The 20,094-nt window shown below is 42.9% G+C and overlaps 1 protein-coding gene across 2 annotated transcripts in view; it reads left to right on the top strand.

Annotated features, from left to right (window-relative positions):
• Positions 1-18,160, top strand: part of LOC111979490 (CDK5 and ABL1 enzyme substrate 1) — a 32,854-nt gene extending 14,694 nt beyond the window's left edge. For both annotated transcript variants that reach the window (XM_024010074.2, XM_024010075.2), the window contains 6 exons: positions 7,457-7,562; positions 7,657-7,816; positions 8,837-8,943; positions 11,776-11,882; positions 12,119-12,326; positions 13,853-18,160. In XM_024010074.2, coding sequence (XP_023865842.1) covers positions 7,457-7,562; positions 7,657-7,816; positions 8,837-8,943; positions 11,776-11,882; positions 12,119-12,326; positions 13,853-13,993 — 829 coding nt within the window. In that variant the 3' untranslated portion in view covers positions 13,994-18,160. The remainder of the gene's footprint in view (positions 1-7,456; positions 7,563-7,656; positions 7,817-8,836; positions 8,944-11,775; positions 11,883-12,118; positions 12,327-13,852) is intronic.
• Positions 18,161-20,094: the final 1,934 nt, after the last annotated feature.

Raw genomic sequence — 20,094 nt, 5'->3', positions numbered from 1 at the left:
ATGATACATTTTGCATCATCATGAAGTCTAATATCTTGAAAACCTTGACTGCTGACATGCAATACATTTTGGGACTGTATGAACAGTGGAGTAATGAAAAAAATACCAACAAATAGTTTTTGGGTGGATTTTCCCTTTAAGGCTTGTATCCATTTCCCTATGTTTTCATATAGTTCTATAGCGGAGGAGGCTGGTGTGAGGAGCTATATGAGGATGCGCTCATTGTAATGGCTGGAATGGAATATAATGGAACGGAGTCAAACGTGGTTTCTATATGTTTGATACCGTTCCATTTATGCCATTCCAGCCATTACAATGAGCCCGTATTCATATAGCTCCTCCTACCAGTCCTCTGGCCTATAGGTTGTTGTTGGCTGTGTCTCTAGATCTCTTTGGAAGAAGTCATGAACTTCAGTTAGTTTCATTCTAATAAACCACTGTTTTGCCTGTTGCAACCGTTTCTGGCTTTGCTGTTATCATGTAGACTGCACCTTTCCTCAAGTCATTGCTGCCGTCAAAGATTCCGTAGCATGCTTTTATCTCAGCACTCACTCTGATCTTTGCATGCGCTTTGCTGCAACTGCATAACACACATTACAACATTTTCGGAGTGGACCCAAATGAACCATCCATAAAAGAGCATTTTGGAGTTTTTCAAGTCCAAGCTTCTGTCTGTTTACACCTGATATGATATGTTGTTTATCCTCCCTGTGTGGTTAGTGATATTTTCTGGCTCTTGGAAGAGAAAGCCTGGCTTATCAGTAGTCATCTTTCTTATTGCAACACAAGGTTCAGACTCCTACATGTTATGGGAACCCATAGTAGTCCTGAACACTCTCCGGCCTGGTATCCTCCCACCTGGCCTGCCTGCCTGTCTATGGGGAAAGTGACAGTGTTGTTGTGACCTAGGTCTTAGTGCCCCTCAAGAAAGAGCTTGTTTTGGAGGAAGCGTAAGAGAAAAGGAACTGATCAACACAGAGAATACAATGGACAGAGAGAAAGAAGGAGCCATTCCAGGGGCTTAGTGAAGAGCATAACCGCTTCGTTTATGTGGCGTAGTCTTCCTAAGAATATCCATACATCAAGGGGTTTTAAAGAGCCCCTAGTTATATCCAATAGCTGAGCCCTGACTGCCTAATGCTGCCACAGAGGTTTTCGACAGCGGCAAAAGTAAATGTGGATTATAATGAATGGACATTTTTGTTGAGGTTGATTTAAAAATAAAAAAAAGTGTAAGGGAAAATCCAGTCTGAAATTTCAAAGTGGAAATTACAAACTTTCAGAATACTTTTTTAAAACCTCAAATCCACCGCAAGTTTTAGATTTCCTGCATTGCAGGAACGTTCTACTGCAACAGGGTGATCAAATTAACATCCTACACCTGTAATTGACCGTTGACGGTTATGTAACGTCTTGGGAGTGTCGCTACATCAAAATACACTTTGACTATGTAAAGAACTGCCCAAGCTAAAATCCCATGCCTGTCCTAAAATGTAAATACTCAGTGCCATGTACAATTATGATCACTGACATTATGTCCATGAGACGTACAGTGCATTCGGAAAGTATTCAGACCACTTGACTTTTTCACATTTTGTTACATTACAAACTTATTCTAAAATGTATTAAATTGTTTTTCCTCTTGTCAATCTACACACTCACACACTACCCCATAATGACAAACAAAGCAAAAACACGTTTTGAGAAAGTTTATTACAAATTGAAAACTGAAATATCACTTTTACATACAGTGGGCTCCAAAATTACTGGCACCCCTGACTGGCAATGCACAAACAATACTTAAAACAATATAATTATAGAGAAACTCAAAATGCCAAATGTGAGAAATAATGTACTTTATTAATGTTTCAATGGAACCAACTAGAATCATACAATTATTTAATACAAAATACATTTCACCAAAAATCAAGGCTTCATAATTATTGGCAGTCCTCATTTAGTACTTAGTACAACCACCTCTGGCAAGGATAACAGCATGGAGTCTTTTCCTGTAGTTTGACAAGGTTAAGGAACATATTTGTAGGGATTTTGGACCATTCCTCTATGCAGATCCTTTCCAGATCCTTTCACATTCTTGGGTTTGCGCTTATCAACTGCCCCAGCCCACAGGTTTTCGATTGGATTGAGGTGGCCATGGCAGAACATTGATTTTGTTTTCACAGAACCATTTCTGTGTGGATCTTGAGGTATGTTTTGGGTCATTGTCTTGTTGGAAATTGCCTGATACTTCATGGAATTCCGTATGCCATCAATCTTAACCAGTGCCCCTGGACCTCTGGGAATTAAAACCGCCCCAAAACATCACTGACCCACCACCATATTTCACCGTGGGTATGAGGTGCCTCTCCTAGTATGCATCTCTGTTTCGATGCCAAACATGCTGATGCTGTATCTGACCAAACGTTCAATGTTGGGCTCATCTGACCAGAGCACCTTCTTCCAGTCATAATTTAAATGACGTTTGGCAAACTTCAAGCGATTGCGTCTGTGTCTTGGGGTCATTAAGGTCTTTCTTCTGGCAACCCTTCCAAAGAGCCTGTGGTTGTGGAGGTGGCGTCTGATGGTGCTTTTTTAAACCTGGTGACCCCAAGACGCCACCAAGGCCTGCAATTCTTTCACAGTGATTCGTGGGGATTTTGTTGCTTCTCTCACCATCCTCCTCCCTCTCCTGGGGGGCAAAATGCATTTGCGTCCTCTACCCGTGAGGTTTTCAACTGTTCCATATCGTTTGAATTTTTAAATTATTGCCCAGACAGTGCTCAGTGGTATATTCAATCATTTGTTGATCTTCTTGTAGCCATTACCAGATTTATGAAAGTATGACCATCTGTCTCTTTTGAGCTGCCAGTTATTTTGTTTTCTTCATGGTGTTGGATGGCAAAGAGATATTGCATGCCTTTTACCTCATTTTTATACCCTAGTGAAACAGAAAGTGATGTAATGGCTCAATATAGTTCCTTAAGAATTTAATTCCTGGTTTAATTTTGGTCGATGTTATTTACAATAATCTTTAAGGGTGCCATTAATTGTGAAACCTTAAATTGGAGGGCATTGAATTTTAATTAAATCAATAAATGATTTTGGTGGGTTCCATTGAAACATTAATAATAAAGTACAGTATTTCTCACATGTTGGTATTTTGAGTTTCTCTACAATTATATTGTTTAGATTTTTATAAGTATTGTATGTGCATTGCCCATCAGGGGTGCCAGTAATTTTGGAGTCCACTAAGTATTCAGACCCTTTACTCAGTACTTTGTTGAAGCACCTTTGGCAGCGATTACAGCCTCAAGTCTTCTTGGGTATGACACTACAAGCTTGGCACACCTCTATTTGGGGAGTTTCTCCCATTCTTCTCTGCAAGCCACTCCTGCATTGTCTTGGCTGTGTGCTTAGGGTCGTTGTTCTGTTGGAAGGTGAACCTTCGCCCCAGTCTGAGGTACTGAGCACTCTGGAACAGGTTTTCAAAGATTTCTCTGTACTTACAGTTGAAGTCAGAAGATTACATGTATACATTTGGGTTGGAGTCATTAACTCGTTTTTCAACCACTCCACACATTTCTTTGTTAACAAACTATAGTTTTGGCAAGTCGGTTAGGACATCTACTTCGTGCATGACATAAGTAATTTTACAACAATTGTTTACAGACAGATTATTTCACTTATAATTCACTGTATCACAATTCCAATGAGTCAGTGTATATATACACTAAGTTGACTGCCTTTAAACAGGCTTGGAAAATTCCAGAAAATTGTCATGGCTTTAGAAGCTTCAGATAGGCTAATTGACATCATTTGAGTCAATTATAGGTGTACCTGTGGATGTATTTCAAGGCCTACCTTCAAACTCAGTGCCTCTTTGCTTGACATCATGGGAAAATCAAAAGAAATCAGCCAAGACCTCAGAAGAAATATTGTTGACCTCCACAAGTCTGGTTCATCCTTGGGAGCAATTTGCAAACGCCTGAAGGTACCACGTTCATCTGTACAAACAATGGTACGCAAGTATACACACCATGTGACCAAGCAGCCGTCATACCGCTCAGGAAGGAGAAGCGTTCTGTCTCCTGGAGATGAAAATACTTTGGTGCGAAAAATGCAAATCAATCCCAGAACAACAGCAAAGGACCTTGTGAAGATGCTGGAGGAAACGGATACAAAAGTATCTATATCCACAGTAAAACGAGTCCTATATCGACATCAGAAGGAAGCAAGGAAGGAGCCACTGCTCCAAAACCGCCATAAAGCCAGACTACGGTTTGCAACTGCACATGGAGACAAAGATCATACTTTTTAGAGAAATGTCCTCTGGTCTGATGAAACAAAAATAGAACTGTTTGTCCATAATGACCATCGTTATGTTTGGAGGAAAAAGGGGGAGGCTTGCAAGCCGAAGAACACCATCCCAACCGTGAAGCACGGGGATGGCAGCATCATGTTGTGGGGGTGCTTTGCTGCAGGAGGGACTGGTGCACTTCACAAAATAGATGGCATCATGAGGTAGGAAAATTATGTGTATATATTGAAGCAATATTTCAAGACATCTGTCAGGAAGTTAAAGCTTGGTTGCAAATGGGTTTTCCAAATGGACAATGACCCCAAGCATACTTCCAAAGTTGTGGCAAAATGGCTTAAGGACAACAAAGTCAAGGTATTGGAGTGGCACTTCACAAAGCCCTGACTGAAAAAGTGTGTGTGAGCAAGGAGGCCTACAAACCTGACTCAGTTACACCAGCTCTGTCAGGAGGAATGGGCCAAAATTTCCCCAACTTATTGTGGGAAGCTTGTGGAAGGTTACCTGAAACATTTGACCCAAGTTAAACAATTTAAAGGCAATGCTACCAAATACTAATTGAGTGTATGTAAACTTCTGACCCACTGGGAATGTGATGAAAGAAATATAAGCTGAAATAAATAATTCTCTCTACTATTATTCTGACATTTCACATTCTTAAAATAAAGTGGTGATCCTAACTGACCTAAGACGGGGAATTTTTACTAGGATTAAATGTCAGGAGTTGTGAAACTGAGTTTAAATATATTTGGCTAAGGTGTATGTAATCTTCCGACTTCAACTGTAGCTCCGTTCATCTTTCCCTCAATCCTGACTAGTCTCCCAGTCCCTGCAGCTGAAAAACATCCCCACAGCATGATACTTCCACCACCATGCTTCACCGTAGCGATGGTGCCAGGTGAAACGTGACGTTTGGCAATCTCCAAGTGGGCTGTTATGTGCCTTTTACTGAAGAGTGACTTCCGTCTGGCCACTCTACCATAAAGGCCTGATTTTTGAATTACTGCAGAGATGGTTGTTCTTCTGGAAGGTTCTCCCATCTCTACAGAGGAACTCTGGAGGTCTGTCAGAGTAACCATCGGGTTCTTGGTCACCTCCCTGACCAAGGATCTTCTTCCCCGGTTGCTCAGTTTGGCCTGGCGGCCAGCTCTAAGAAGAGTCTTGGTGGTTTAAACTTCTTCCATTTAAGAATGATGGAGGCCACTGTGTTCTTGGGGACCTTCAATGCTGCAGAAATGTTTTGGTGCCTTTCCTCAGATCTGTGGCTCGACACAATCCTGTCTCAGAGCTCTACGGACAATTCCTTCGACCTCAGGCTTGGATTTTGCTATGACATGCACTGTCAACTGTGGGACCTTTTGTATAGACCGACGTTTGCCTTTCCAAATCATGTCCAATCAATTGAATTTACCACAGGTGGACTCCAATCAAGTTGTAGAAACATCTCAAGGATGATCAATGGAAACAGGATGCACCTGAGCTCAATTTCAAGTCTCATAGCAAAGGGTCTGAATACTTATGTAAATAAGGTATTTCTGTTTTTTATTTTTAATAAATGTGCAGACATTTCTGAAAACCTGTTTTCACTTTGTCATTTAGGTATATTGTGTGTAGATTGAGGATTTTTATTTATTTAATCCATTTTAGAATAAGGCTGTAATGTAACAAAATGTGGAAAAAGTCAAGCGGTCTGAATGCACTGTAGAACTAGACTGTGAACAAGTCCAAGCTTCTGTCTGTTATGACTTTTTCCTGCATTTTCTCCCTTTCTTGCCCCAATGACAGTTTTTATTGATTTACGACAGTGTTCATAATAACTATTTATGGCACCGTAGAATTCTGGGAACTTAGAATGTGTTTGGCTTCTCTTCTCTATTTGGTCCAATTCCACATTCCTTTCTTCAGAGCCGTCTCCTGTTGTTAATATTAAAAAGAACATTGTTTTCATTGCTCATTCCTGAACTGGAGGTCTCTTTGTAACCTTGATAATTGTTAATGAAAAAACATTTGAATACATTTAGGTTTGATTCTGCTTGTTTAGATATTGTGGTTTTATGTCTGTAAAAAGGCCGATCTGTTATTTTTTTGCCCCTTGTTTCTTATGAATTGATTCCTCAGCCACTTGACAAGATACTCTTTGTTTCCTTCCACTACTGTGTTCTCTGTTTCATCCTTTGACAGACTGCAACCCCTGGCTTTCCTGGCTTGCTCAGTTTCCTCCCTTCTTATCTCCCTTCCTTAAAGTTTTCTGCCTTGGGATCTTTGTGTGTGTGATGCATCTGTCAACAAGATTTTCCCATGTGCCAGATAATGCTATTTTCATCACAGCTCCACCTCAGACAGTATGCCAACTAATCCTAATAACAATGGTCATGTGATGGCCATCTGTGTCATTGTAAAGCAGTCATGCTTGTCCAGTGGCCTTTTCCTGCTATTGCTACTGGCCTTTCTGACAGGAAACTGTAACCACCACATACCCTTTTGTCAAATCAGTGGTGAAAGTCTATGAAGTGATGAACGTTTAATAATAATGCATTTTCATTTAGTATGAGTCAATGTGAAACGTTTAGTTGGTAGATAGTTTTACAGCAACACTGGACCCCGAAAGGTTTTTTTTCTAGACCATCTGCTCAAGGCTGTAACCTGACGGGTCATTTCCAACGACTGTGTACCACTGACACAGTTTCAGCTCAGCGCAGTACTACATTTCCTTCTTTAGTCAAGCATGTGACCCGCTTTTTACTTAGAAATCTAACASACTGATATGAAATGTAGAGTACTTGTGATGCAACGTCTGAGCTGCAGCCGCCTGCATTCCTTCAACCCTACTTGGCAGAATGCTCCAGTATGTCTCTATGAATCCACACACTCATTTCAAACCTCGCTGTATACTTCTTAGGATTCCAAATTCTAACAAAGATCACCCACCCAGTCAGAGATCACAAACAGGTAATCAGAGAATCTGATTGGGTTAGTGCAGTGCTCTACAAATCAATAACAAGCACATTTAACTGTGTGTAAAAAATGGAACTAGATGGACAGAGTTCGAGATGCTGAGGTGGAGTCTAGACAGCAGACTGTTTGCCAGGGGGTGTGGGCTTTTATGGGAAGGGAATGTCTAAAGGTGCTGTGCCCTGGCAGGGATGTGAAACTGGAAAGCGGGCGGCAGCGGCACCCCTCGGGCGGGGTCAGTGCCAAGGAGATGGTGATCGGGCTGGAGGGAGTGGAGCTGGGTGCCGACGGGAAGGTGAGACAGGACTGGAGACAAACCCTGTGTGAGAGCCTTAATTAACAATAGCACACACATTTTCAAGAGCATATGTCTCCCGCTTTCTCCGCAGACTGTGTCGTACACCCAGTTCCTGTACCCCACCAACGCCCTGGACAGCGGTCGCAGGAACACCATAGACTCCGTGTCGTCCTTCACTCAGTCTCGTAACGTCAGCCACCGCAGTCTCAGCCTGGGCCGGGCCAACAGCAACCAGAGCAGCATCGACACGGGTCAGTCATATGAGTGTGTGGAACCTCTGGAGTAGTTGTAGTGTTCCTACAGGTCAGTGTGTGGAACTCTGGAGTAGTTGTAGTGTTCCTACAGGTCAGTGTGTGGAACCTCTGGAGTAGTTGTAGTGTTCCTACAGGTCAGTGTGTGGAACCTCTGGAGTAGTTGTAGTGTTTCTACAGGTCAGTGTGTGGACTCTGGAGTAGTTGTAGTGTTCCTACAGGTCAGTGTGTGGAACTCTGGAGTAGTTGTAGTGTTCCTACAGGTCAGTGTGTGGACCTCTGGAGTAGTTGTAGTGTTCCTACAGGTCAGTGTGTGGAACCTCTGGAGTAGTTGTTGTGTTCCTACAGGTCAGTGTGTGGAACCTCTGGTAGTTGTAGTGTTCCTACAGGTCAGTGTGTGGAACCTCTGGAGTAGTTGTAGTGTTCCTACAGGTCAGTGTGTGGAACCTCTGGAGTAGTTGTAGTGTTCCTACAGGTCAGTGTGTGGAACCTCTGGAGTAGTTGTAGTGTTCGTACAGGTCCGTGTGTGGAACCTCCATGCTAGAGAGAGGCCCTGAATATGAGTAGGCCTGTCAGAGTGGGTATGATACATATCACTTTTTCCGAGGCATAACCATCCGCAGTGTGACGTTTTAGTTGAGTCAATTACATGTTCAACATTGAGGGCTTCTATGCATAGTCACTTCACCCCTACCTACATGTACAAATTACCTTGACTAACCTGTACCCCCGCACATTGACTCGGTACCGGTACCCCCTGTATATAGCCTCGTTATTTTATTGTTACTTTTTATTTATTTTCTTAACTCTATTTTCTTAACTGCGTTGTTGGTTAAGGGCTTGTCAGTAAGCATTTCACTGTAAGATCTACACCTGTTGTATTCGGTGCATGTGACAAATAACATTTGATTTGACTATGTATTAGAAGAAGTGGAAAAACACTGTATATTTTTCTTTCTTGTCCCCAGTGTTTGTTTTTCCTTGGCTCAATGTGTGACTGTGTCATTTTGTCCCCTACAGGGAACGATCTGGGGGACTTGATCCGGGAGTACGACCCTAATCTGTTGGACGATCCCCAGTGGCCGTGTGGGAAGCACAAGAGAGTCCTAACCTTCCCCTCATACATGGTGAGGGGGGGGGGGGTGAAAACCCTGTCAAACTGCAGCAACCTTGTACTTGTTCATATTAATTATATTTTAAAACAAGACTCGTGGGGGTTTCCTCGACACAGAGACAACAATTACAATAGAACTCACAGGGCTGACTTTGCTTTATGCAGGTTTGCATCGTGTATGCCTACTTTTTATTGTAGGCCTAATTCAAAATTAACTCGTTCCATGTCATCACTATTGTGTTCATTTTGATTATTTCCAGTTAATACTTTTGGATTAAAAAGTTCTAGGTAGCCTAGGTAGCCTAGYCAGCCCAAGTTTGATCACATTCACATTTTCTCCTATCACAAACAGATGAGCTATAAATACATAACGTTACCGCTTTGTTTACCCTGCCCAGAGGGACAGGGCGCATAGTAGGCTGTATACAGCTGCTGTTAGTAGCCTACAGCAGAGGTTTTCAACCGTGGGTACCTTATTTAACCAGCGAAACAGATGCTCTTAGTGAAAATGTGTTTAGAGTGACCTTTCTAGTTAATAGACTATGTTAGAGTTTTCACTTCCTCTTCCAATTATAATGCGGGGAGGTCAAACTACCAAATCTACCAAATCTATTATTTATAAATGTTGATTAGTTCTTAATTCCCCTGATAAGACAAGAATATTTTTATTTAGACATTAATATTATGATTATTTTTTGCTAAAGTATGATAGGGGTCACTGGGTCGGCGTTTTTTTCTGGGAGTGGGTCTCTGGGTCGGCGGGTTTTTCTGGGAGCGGGTCCCTGGTTGGCGGTTTTTCTGGGAGCGGGTCCCTGGTTGGCGGTTTTTCTGGGAGCGGGTCCCTGGTCGGCGGTTTTTCTGGGAGTGGGTCACTGGGCAAGAAAAGGTTGAAGACTACTGGCGTACAGTTTATCAGACTGAGAAATCGTCTTGTTTTCATCCATACAGCATGTCAGCTCACTAATGTTTAGGTGTAGGCAGCTACAGCATTTATGGAAAGGGTTTTAGTTTTTGTCGTTCGGAGGAAAGTGGAGAGTGCGCATTGAGCTTTGCTAGACGTGCGTTGTAACCCGGTTCCCGCGACCTGTGATCTCCGTAATCTGATTGGTCAAAACACGCACAGAACCTGCAGGCCTCTGATGCGAAGGACAGATCAATTTTAAATTGAGGCAAATCAGCCTAAAAATACTGTACTTTGTCCCTATTTTTGAACGCTTTTGCATCAATATATATATATATTTTTTAAAGTCCTCGTGCAAATGCCAGCTCGCCACACGTTTGCGCATGGCTCTACCTCATACTGCATCAACTGAACTCACTGTAAGTCCAAAGAGGCTGTCTGACCATTCTAATCAGAAAGGTCATTGGCCCAATCCCTGGTTCAGCTCACACTCCTACTTGTCTGTGATGTGTGTGAATACACTCCCTGTCTTTCTATACAGTAGCGCTTTAAACAGCCACTTCATAACAGCTAGGGTGTGTTAGAAATGGCACCCTTTTCCCTGTATAGTGCACTACTTTTGACCAGGGCCCATAGGGAGTTGGTCAAAAGTAGTGCACTAAGTCGGGAATAGGGTGCCATTTCAGACTCACCTCTAATGTTGTTTATCCGCGCCGCTCCTTTTCCTGTGGACATACCTCACTGTTACTTAATCACTTTCTCATGTCCAGAACTTGGCAAGGGAACGCTCGTTTTGTGTTCAAACCAAAGCAACAACAACAGACTCCCAGTTCATTTCTCATTTGGCTCCGTTGGTGTTATCTGGGCTGGTAGAATAGACAGACCAGACGTGAAGTATTCAGTTAAGGCTAGACAGTTTATTTTATTTTTTTCTCTTATCTTCCTCCCGTTGCGAAACAACAATAGCTATTGTGTTTACACTCGAGGAATGTAACCAGTAGATGCTGAACGTTTCACTGCACAATCAGTCACTGTGCTAATCTAAGCCTTTTATCTTTCTTGAACTGATCTTTCAAGTCTGCTACTAACTGTAGAGCGGGATAGATAGAAATCATTTTAGTACATTTAGTTTCCTTTGCAGTAAAGGATATATCTCTAAATTTACAGTCCTTTCGGTTTAGAAATGCTCCCTCTAGGTTTGCCAGGGCCCACAGTAGCCACAGATTTGCTGCAGCAGYCAAAGTATACTTAGAAATATTTTGGTTGGTACAAATAGTTTGGTATATTTCGGATTCAGATAGGGAGGAATGCAAGTTTGAACAAAGCAAATGACTTGCCATGAGCCAACTTGGGCAGTATGCTGTTTTGATTATCGCTCTCCTATCACATACCTAGATTCAGCAGGTCCACTGCAGTGCTCCTTCTATCTTCCTAAATAACAGATAGGAACCTCTGACCTGAAATAAAGTTAAACGGCGCCGCTAAAGTACATCAACCGAACGTACAGAGCGTCGTAAACGTTCTGGAGTATTATTCTATCTTATCGTGGAACGTGTACGGTGTGCCACCCAATGTTACCTGTCTCCAGAGGAGGCTGGTGGGGGAAGGGCTCATTGTAATGGCTGGAACGGAATAAATGGAACGGTATCAAACCTATGGAAACCACTTTTCACTTCGTTCTATTAATTCCATTCCAATAGCTCCTCCCACCAGCCTCCTCTGCCTGACTCCAATATCTCGTGCACCGTCTCTGATACTCAACCACCACCTCAATGAAACCTAACCCTGAATCTGAAGGTCACATCACCTTCCAGAGTGAGATTGATGCTTCTCTGTGTCCTCTTCCACATATACAATGACGTTACACTTGCACAATTTTACCGACAGTAGAGCTTAACGTCAGAGCGTGTCTTTCTGACACCAATACTTTCATCTCTTCTTCAGACTACAGTCATAGAGTATGTCAAGCCTTCTGACCTCAAGAAGGACATGAACGAGACATTCAAGGAGAAGTTCCCCCACATACGGCTGACTCTCAGCAAAGTCAGGAGGTAGGGACGTCTATGCGAAACATACGTTTTAGTATGATGTTGAAAATATCATTTTGTGTCAGCCTTATTTTAACCCCTTGTGGTTAATCGTATCAACAATAGTTCCTGACAGACATTGGGGACACTGGTACCTTTTTTTTCTTTAGCATTGACCTCTCTGCATTTGTCTGTTATCGCCCTGCCTTCACCACCTTCCACCCCCTCCCTCTCTACCTTCCTCCCCATCCCTTCACCAGTCTGAAGAGAGAGATCCGTAAGTTGGCCCAGGAGGAGTGTGGCTATGAGGAAGCCACCGTAGCCATGGCCTTCGTCTACTTCGAGAAGCTGGTCCTCCAGGGGAAACTCAACAAGCAGAACCGCAAACTCTGCGCCGGCGCCTGCGTCCTGCTCGCCGCCAAGATCGGCGGAGACCTCAAGAAGCACGAGGTCAAGCAGCTCATAGACGTAAGTGTCATCCGCATCTCTTAGTGCGTTAGGCTTCGGCTCTGAGCAGCCTGGTGGAAACCATGGGCGCTTTCCTGTCACGCCGACAAACAGCGATTCTGCACGGAATATACGATTTGTTATATCATATGAATTCCTTAGATGTGGTTCCTTTGAAGTTAAACACTTTTTCAGACGTTATAAAGATATCGGCTGTTATGTAGTCTGTGTAGAATCTGCGTGACAGAGAAGCACCACATGACAGATGGCAAAGTGGCTAGCATAGGGATCATAGACAAAATATTTTTTGTAGTCCCTATACACTGAGTTTACAAAACATTATGAACACCTGCTATTTCCATGACAGACTGGCCAGGTGAAAGCTACAGTGCCGTGAAAAAGTATTTGCCCCCTTTCTGCTTTTCTCTTTTTTGTATATTTTTGAATCGGTCTCTCACATCGCTTTCGAGGAATTTTGGCCGATTCTTACGTACAGAACTGCTTTAACTCAGCGACATTTGTGGGTTTCAAGCATGAACTGCTCGTTTCATGTCCTGCCACAACATCTCAATTGGGATCAGGTCTGGACTTTGACTAGGCCATTCCAAAACTTCGAATGTGTTGCTTTTTAGCCATTTTCATGTAGACTTGATTGTGTGTTTTGGATCATTGTCTTGCTGCATGACAGAGCTCTGCATCAGTTTCAGCTCACAGACTGATGGCCTGACATTCTCCTGTAGAATCCCAATTGAGATGTTGTGGCAGGAATTGAAACGAGCAGGTAATGCTTGAAATGCCACAAATGTCGCTGAGTTACAGCAGTTCTGTATGCCAAAATTCCTCCACAACAATGTGGGAGACTGATCAACAACTACAGGAAGCGTTTGGTTGGAGTCATTGCAGCTAAAGTTGGCACAACCAGTTATTGAGTGTAAAGGGGGAAATTCCTTTTCACACAGGGGCAGTGGGTGTTGCATAACTTTATTTATGAAATAAATTAAATAAGTATGCAATTGTTGTGTTATTTGTTCACTCAGGTTCCCTTTATCTAGTATTAGGTTTTGGTTGAAGATCTGATAACATTCAGTATCAAAAATATGCAAAAGTATAGAAAATTAGAAATGGGGCAAATACTTTTCATGGCACTGTATGATCTCTTACTGATGTCACTTGTTAAATCTACTTCAATCAGTGTAGATGATGGGATGAGACAGGTTAAAGAAGGATTTTTAAGCCTTGAGTCAATTGAGACATGGATTGTGTATGTGTGCCATTCAGAGGGTGAATGGGTAAGACAAAAGATTTAAGTGCCTTTGAACGGGGTATGGTGGTAGGTGCCAGGCGCACCGGTTTGTGTCAAGAACTGCAACTTTGCTGGGTTTTTCACGCTCAACAGTTTCCCTTGTGTGTCAAGAATGGAGAGGGGGCAACTCAATATTAGGAAGGTGTTCTGAATGCTTTGTACACTGTGTGTATTACAGGATATAGGAAGTAATAAAGTGGGTTAGTTTGTACATTTCCCATCTCCCTTTTTCTCTGATGTGTAGAAACTGGAGGAGAGGTTTCGTGTGAACAGGAGGGAGCTGATAGCCTTTGAGTTCCCTGTGTTGGTGGCCCTGGAGTTCAACCTGCACCTGCCTGAGAACGAGGTCATGCCCCACTACAGACGCCTCGTCCAGACCTCCTAGCAGGAGGAGCACCCAGCCCTCCTGATCCAGGACCAGGAGACCCACCGTACTGGACCACCCCACCTCACCGAGTCCCGCGACCAGCTGGTCTCCCTGCAGCCTGGAGATCCATCATGGACCATAGTGTTGGAGATCCTCTACACGCTACTGCAGGCCACATTCAGATGTACATTTTCAGATCGAGACTTGAAAGCAGCCAAAGTTACCCGTATTCTTACTTCAACATACTTCTACTTTCTTTAACTCTATTTACACCTTCAAAAGATTGGTAGCTGAAAGTTGGCGAAAGTTGTTCATAACAAATGATTTTTTTTGTAATCCTTGCTTGGCATGTTTTGGTTGCCTTATGATTGTCATGAAGAACGAAGCAAACCTGTCGCGTGGCCGATTTTGACAGGACTGTTATCCCAGTGACTCTGTGCTTTTTGAAAAACTTTTTCCAGTCTCCTCACTAGAAGTGCACTTTCTGAATATTGCAGACATGGATAGAGGCCATTTTCGGAGACTCTTGACTGGGTGAGGGTTGTGAAACAAACTCATTCTGATCAATTTGAGTTGACTCAAACCCCGTAAGGGAAGTTGATCTAAATGGCTTTCAATAGATGTTCTAATCCATTTCCTTTTTCTGTTTACTAGCCACCAATCCCACTATCCGCATGACAATTTATCGACATAACCTTTTCGATTGCAAAATACTTACAGATTTAATAGGATTTTATACTGTACATTATTCAGTACATTTAAGTACTCTTCTTGTTTTCTACCTGTTGAGTGCTTGCTTTGGACATTATGTGAATGGGCCCACTCTTGTCATTCAATGTGTAATCTCCTGTGCTCTATATTAGAGTGTATTATCGGCACGTTTCTAGTGCTTTACTAGAGTGTGTGGAAAGGTATCGGAAGTAGGGCATGATGTTGCCAATGCTACAGCTGTGATATTGAAACTGAACTTGAATTAGCATCATAATCACAATATCTGTCAAGACTTGACAAAGTGTTTGATATGGCAGGTGATCAATTTGTCATGGTCACAATATGATTGTGCCATCTGTCTTTTATGACAAGGGGTTCCAGTTCGAAGGTCACCATTGTTAGTGTCCCAGTCAGTATTAAATAGAATGTTGTTGCCCTGCCCGACTGTAGGGAAAATAACCTTGGCTCACAGCAAAAACTTGACCTTTTTTCAAACACAATTTTCTTGTTGTCTGCTTGTTTTTGTCAATTACAAAGTGACAGTTAAGAAAAATAAAACATGTCTAAGGATGACTTTTCAACATTGCCTGCTCTCAAGCGTTCTCACTACTTAGAAAATCGTAATATTGTAGGGCTTCCCTCATGCCCCTTTTCATGAAGGTGGTAACGTTAGCCACGTGAGTGCTAACTAGCTACCAACCAGAACATTAAACTAGCCAAGACCAACAACACAAACAAACTGACTATAAAGCTACAAGTATTGATTGGAGTTACACACAGACCTGTGATTAAATGTTTTCTAAACAAATAGCTATGTGTAGCCTACTTGGACACTGGGTCTCCACAATTTCCCACACTGAATAGTCTGAAGCCACAGGGCTCTTCTCCCATGCTCTATTTCCCTACGTGGGAGCATTGCAAACCGTAGGTCGGGATTTACCAGGTTACATGTACATAAGCATGTACAGCGCATTCAGAAAGTATTCAGACCCCTTTACTTTTTCCACATTTTGTAATGTTACAGCCTTATTATAAAACGGATCCTCATCAATATACACACAATACCCCATAATGACAAAGCAAAAACTGTTTTTTTTTAGAAATGTTGGCAAATTTATAAAAATAAAAAAAACGGATCACATTTACGTAAGTATTCAGACGCTTTACGCAGTACTTTGTTGAAGCAACTTTGGCAGCGATTTCAGCCTCAAGTCTTCTTGAGTATGACGCTACAAGCTTGGCACACCTGTATTTGGGGAGTTTCTCCCATTCTCCTCTGCAGATACTCTCAAGCTCTGTCAGGTTGGATGGGGAACGTCGGTGCACAGCTATTTTCAGGTCTCCAGAGATGTTCGATTGGGTTCAAGTCCGGGCTCTGGTTGGGCCATGCAATGACATTGAGACTTGTCCTGAAGCCACTCCTGCGTTGTCTTGGCTGTGTGCTTAGAGTCGGTGTCCTATTGGAAGGTGAACCTTTATCCCAGTCGGAGGTACTGAGCACTCTGGAGCAGTTTTTCATAAATTATCTCTCTGTACTTAGCTCCGTTCATCTTTCCCTCGATCCTGAATAGTCTCCCAGTCCCTGCTGCTGAAAAACATCCCCACAGCATGATGCTGCCACCACCATGCTTCACCGTAGGGATGGTGCCAGGTTTCCTCCAGACGTGACGCTTGGCATTCATCCCAAAGAGTTCAATCTTGGTTTCATCGGACCAGATCATCTTGTTTCTCATGGACTGAGAGTCTTTAGGTGCCTTATGGCAAACTCCAAGCAGGCTGTTATGTGCCTTTTACTGAGGAGTGGCTTCCGTCTGGCCACTCTACCATAAAGGCCTGATTGTTGAAGTCCTGCAGAGATGATTGTCCTTCTGGAAGGTTCTCCCTTCCAGAAGGACAATTTTAGGGTTGTTGCCACAGTCTGAAGTCCTGAACGCTCTGGAGCAGGTTTTCATCAAGGATCTCTCTGTACTTTGCTCCATTCATCTTTCCCTCGATCCTGACTAGTCTCCCAGTCCCTGCCGCTGAAAAACATCCCTACAGCATGATGCTACCACCACCATGCTTCCCCGTAGGGATGGTGCCAGGTTTTCTCCAGACGTGATGCTTAGTACTCAGGCCAAATAGTACAATCTTGGTTTCATCAGACCAGAGAATCTTGTTTCTCATGGTCTAAGTGTGGGCTGTCATGTGCCTTTCACTGAGGAGTGGCTTCCGTCTGGCCAATCTACCATAAAGGCCTGATTGGTGGAGTGCTGCAGAGATGGTTGTCCTTCTGGAATGTTCTCCCATCTCCACAGAGCAACTCGGGTTCTTGGTCACCTCCCTGATCCCCTGATTGCTCAGTTTGGCCAGGCGGCCAGCTCTAGGAAGAGTCTTGGTGATTCCAAACTTGGAGGACACTGTCTTCTTGGGGACCTTCAATGCTGCAGAAATGTTTGGTACCCTTCCCCAGATCTGTGCCTCGACACAATCCTTTCTCTGAGCTCTACGGACAATTCCTTCGACCTCATGGCTTGGTTTTTGCTCTGACAACTGTGGGACCTTATATATACCGRTGTGTGCCTTTCCAAATCATGTCCAATCAGTTGAATTTACCACAGGTGGACTCCAATCAAGTTGTAGAAACATCTCAAGGATGATCAATGGAAACAGGATGCACGTGCTCAATTTCGAGTCTCATAGAAAAGAGTCTGAATACTTAAGGTATTTCTGTTTTAGTTTTTTTAATAGATTTGCAACAATTTCAAAAAAACAGTTTTCACTTGGTCATTATGGGGTATTGTGTGTAGATTGAGGATTTAAAAAAAAAATGTAATAATCAATTTTAGAATAAGGCTGTAACATAACAAAATGTGGTAAAGTCTAGGGGACTGAATACTTTCCGAATGCACTGTACATAAGAATTTCGCTACACCCGTGATTACATCTGCAAATATGTGTTYGTGACCAATAAAATTTGATCGAACAACACAGCAGGTTTCCGGCACGTTTGTTATTTCTTTATAACAAAAAAATGTACGATGAAGTTGTTTCTTTTACAGTGGGGGTCAATGGGAAAGAATGTTTGTTTTCTCCAATTTGTGGGCGTGGTCGAGGGGAATTCCTTCTTATGACATGAATACTGACTCGGAATATGCTAATGCTATTTTTGTGACATCATAGCGGTGTTACCAAGAGTTTCTCTTGAAAAACAGGAAAGTATTGTTTATTTTATCAGATCAAAATCGTTTTTGTCTTTTGTACACTGTCTGATTTTAATCAAATTGTAGTCATTTTAATTATACAGAAAATATGCTGAAATCAGGGTGATATACTATTGTTAGATGTTTTGATTTCTAAGCCMAAATAATTTGTTGTAGGATACACACTTATGGTTGGGCAGAAAGCTCATGGTCAACAACACCAAAATACACGTGTATGTTTGTAAATATACTGCCTTGCTTGTTCAATAAAAACAAGATTCCTGAAATGTGATTGGCTTCCTCATCATTTTGTGTCACTCTATTCTGCTGGCTGCTGATCTTGGTGAATTGATTTACTRCCATAACATAAGATATCTGGTTACACATTTAATATTTATTGCAGAGAACCAATAATCTATTACAATTCAAGCATGCATGATCAGGCAGTGCATGTTTCTCATAAAATCCTACCCCCTTGACAACTTAAGGAGGCTTAGCCCCAAGTGTTAAAACACATTACACATCTTACTGTGACATTGAGTCTGTCACCTAAAAGGGGATATTATGAATAACTTGTAAATTAGACTATGAATATTAAAGTATATCCCGGGGCTCCAGAGTGGCGCAGCGGTCTAAGGCACTGCATCTCAGTGCAAGAGGYGTCATTACAGACCCTGGTTTGATTCCAGGCTGCATCACAACCGGCTGTGATTGGCAGTCCCATTGGGCGGCGCACAATTGGCCCAGCGTCGTCCGGGTTTGGACGGGGTAGGCCGTCATTGTAAATAAGAATTTGTTCTTAACTGACTTGCCTGGTAAAATAAAAATATATAAAAATATTTCTTGGCAGTATAGCATAAAAAAAACTACTCCAAGCCAGTGTGACTATTGCCGCGTTCACTTGCTAGTTGGAACTTTGCAACTCGGAAATCTCCGACTTGCTAACTGGTTGTAGTTATACCAAAGACAGTACAGTATGAAGATAAGCAGAAACTGCTTCGCTGATAGAAATCCCCGATCAGGAATTTTAGGTGATAACATGGCGACATTGGCTATCTAAGCTCATGCTGTAGAAACACGTTATCGGGTCTAACGGTCATCTCGCACCGAACTATGCATGTGCAGGCCATCAAATCAAAGGTACTCCTTCGATATAAAGTTGTTTTACGAAGTTGGAGTAATAACATGTTCAACTAGTTAAGACACTGGCTCGAATCTAGGTTTTGCCTTTAGATTTTGAGAAAATGAACAACTAAGGAAGAATTTTCATCTCTCATTGACTTCTCAAACCCCGGCCTGGTCTGCTTYGTTAGCGTTCCCGGAAGTCTTGCGGTATTGCGCTTCTGGGTTTAGAAACTCTGTGGTCATACACGTGCCGGGTTCAACCAGTTAGCAAGTCAGAAATGTCAGACTAGCAAGTGACCGGCTCTGTCCTACATTGAGCTCAGTGATCATGTTGTTGTGCCTGGCTGTGGCTCTGATGCAATCTGAGAGGAAAGTTTCTCATAGAGAGGGAGGGGGAAAAGGAAAATAAAGCAAACGGGAGGGAGAGAGTGAGTGAGATGGAGAAAGGGAGGGAACGAACAGGCTCTCTCGGGCCACCTGACACATATCCAAGGTAAACAAGGCGGGCGGTCACGCCAGTCCTAGTCTCGTGCTGCAATCAAAACAAACAGTTCCAGGCCTGGCCACGGCCACATGGCCTATATGGCTTAGTCCTCTCCATTGATACTCCTAATACCCCTCTTAGCAACTCATAAAGGGGGCTATTGACTGCCCTCCCTYGGGTCAGCTCACATGTCAGCCACCTCTATTGTACCAAATATGTGTTCCATCGTTTGGGGGGCAAGCCCCCTGGCCTAGTCTATTGCCCTTCCCTCTTTTTAAAATAACATTTGGCTGAAACGGCAGTTTGCCCCCCTCCTCCTGATGCAGTGACTCAGGGCTTTTCAACCCAGGTCAGACCCTGGTCACTGCTGGGCCCACCACGTTTGTAAACAAGGAAGTGAATGTTGGGAATGGTGGGAACTGAATGGTGGGTGCTGTGTGGCGTGTTGTGGCTGTCAGTGGGAGAGGGACTCCCTGGTTGGCTGTTTGTCTGGTCAGCGAGGAGTGGGGCACACAGGGATGTATTCAGTTAGTGATGTGAAATGTTTTGAATGTTGCAGATAGACATAGAATGAATAGAGCTGACACRATTTCCTATCTAGCTGACAGACATTTTAT

This window comes from Salvelinus sp. IW2-2015, linkage group LG19 (genome assembly GCF_002910315.2).
Source record: "Salvelinus sp. IW2-2015 linkage group LG19, ASM291031v2, whole genome shotgun sequence".
Lineage (NCBI taxonomy): Eukaryota > Metazoa > Chordata > Actinopteri > Salmoniformes > Salmonidae > Salvelinus > Salvelinus sp. IW2-2015.
Note: the sequence above shows the minus strand (reverse complement) of the source record. Positions and strands in the feature narration are given on the sequence as shown.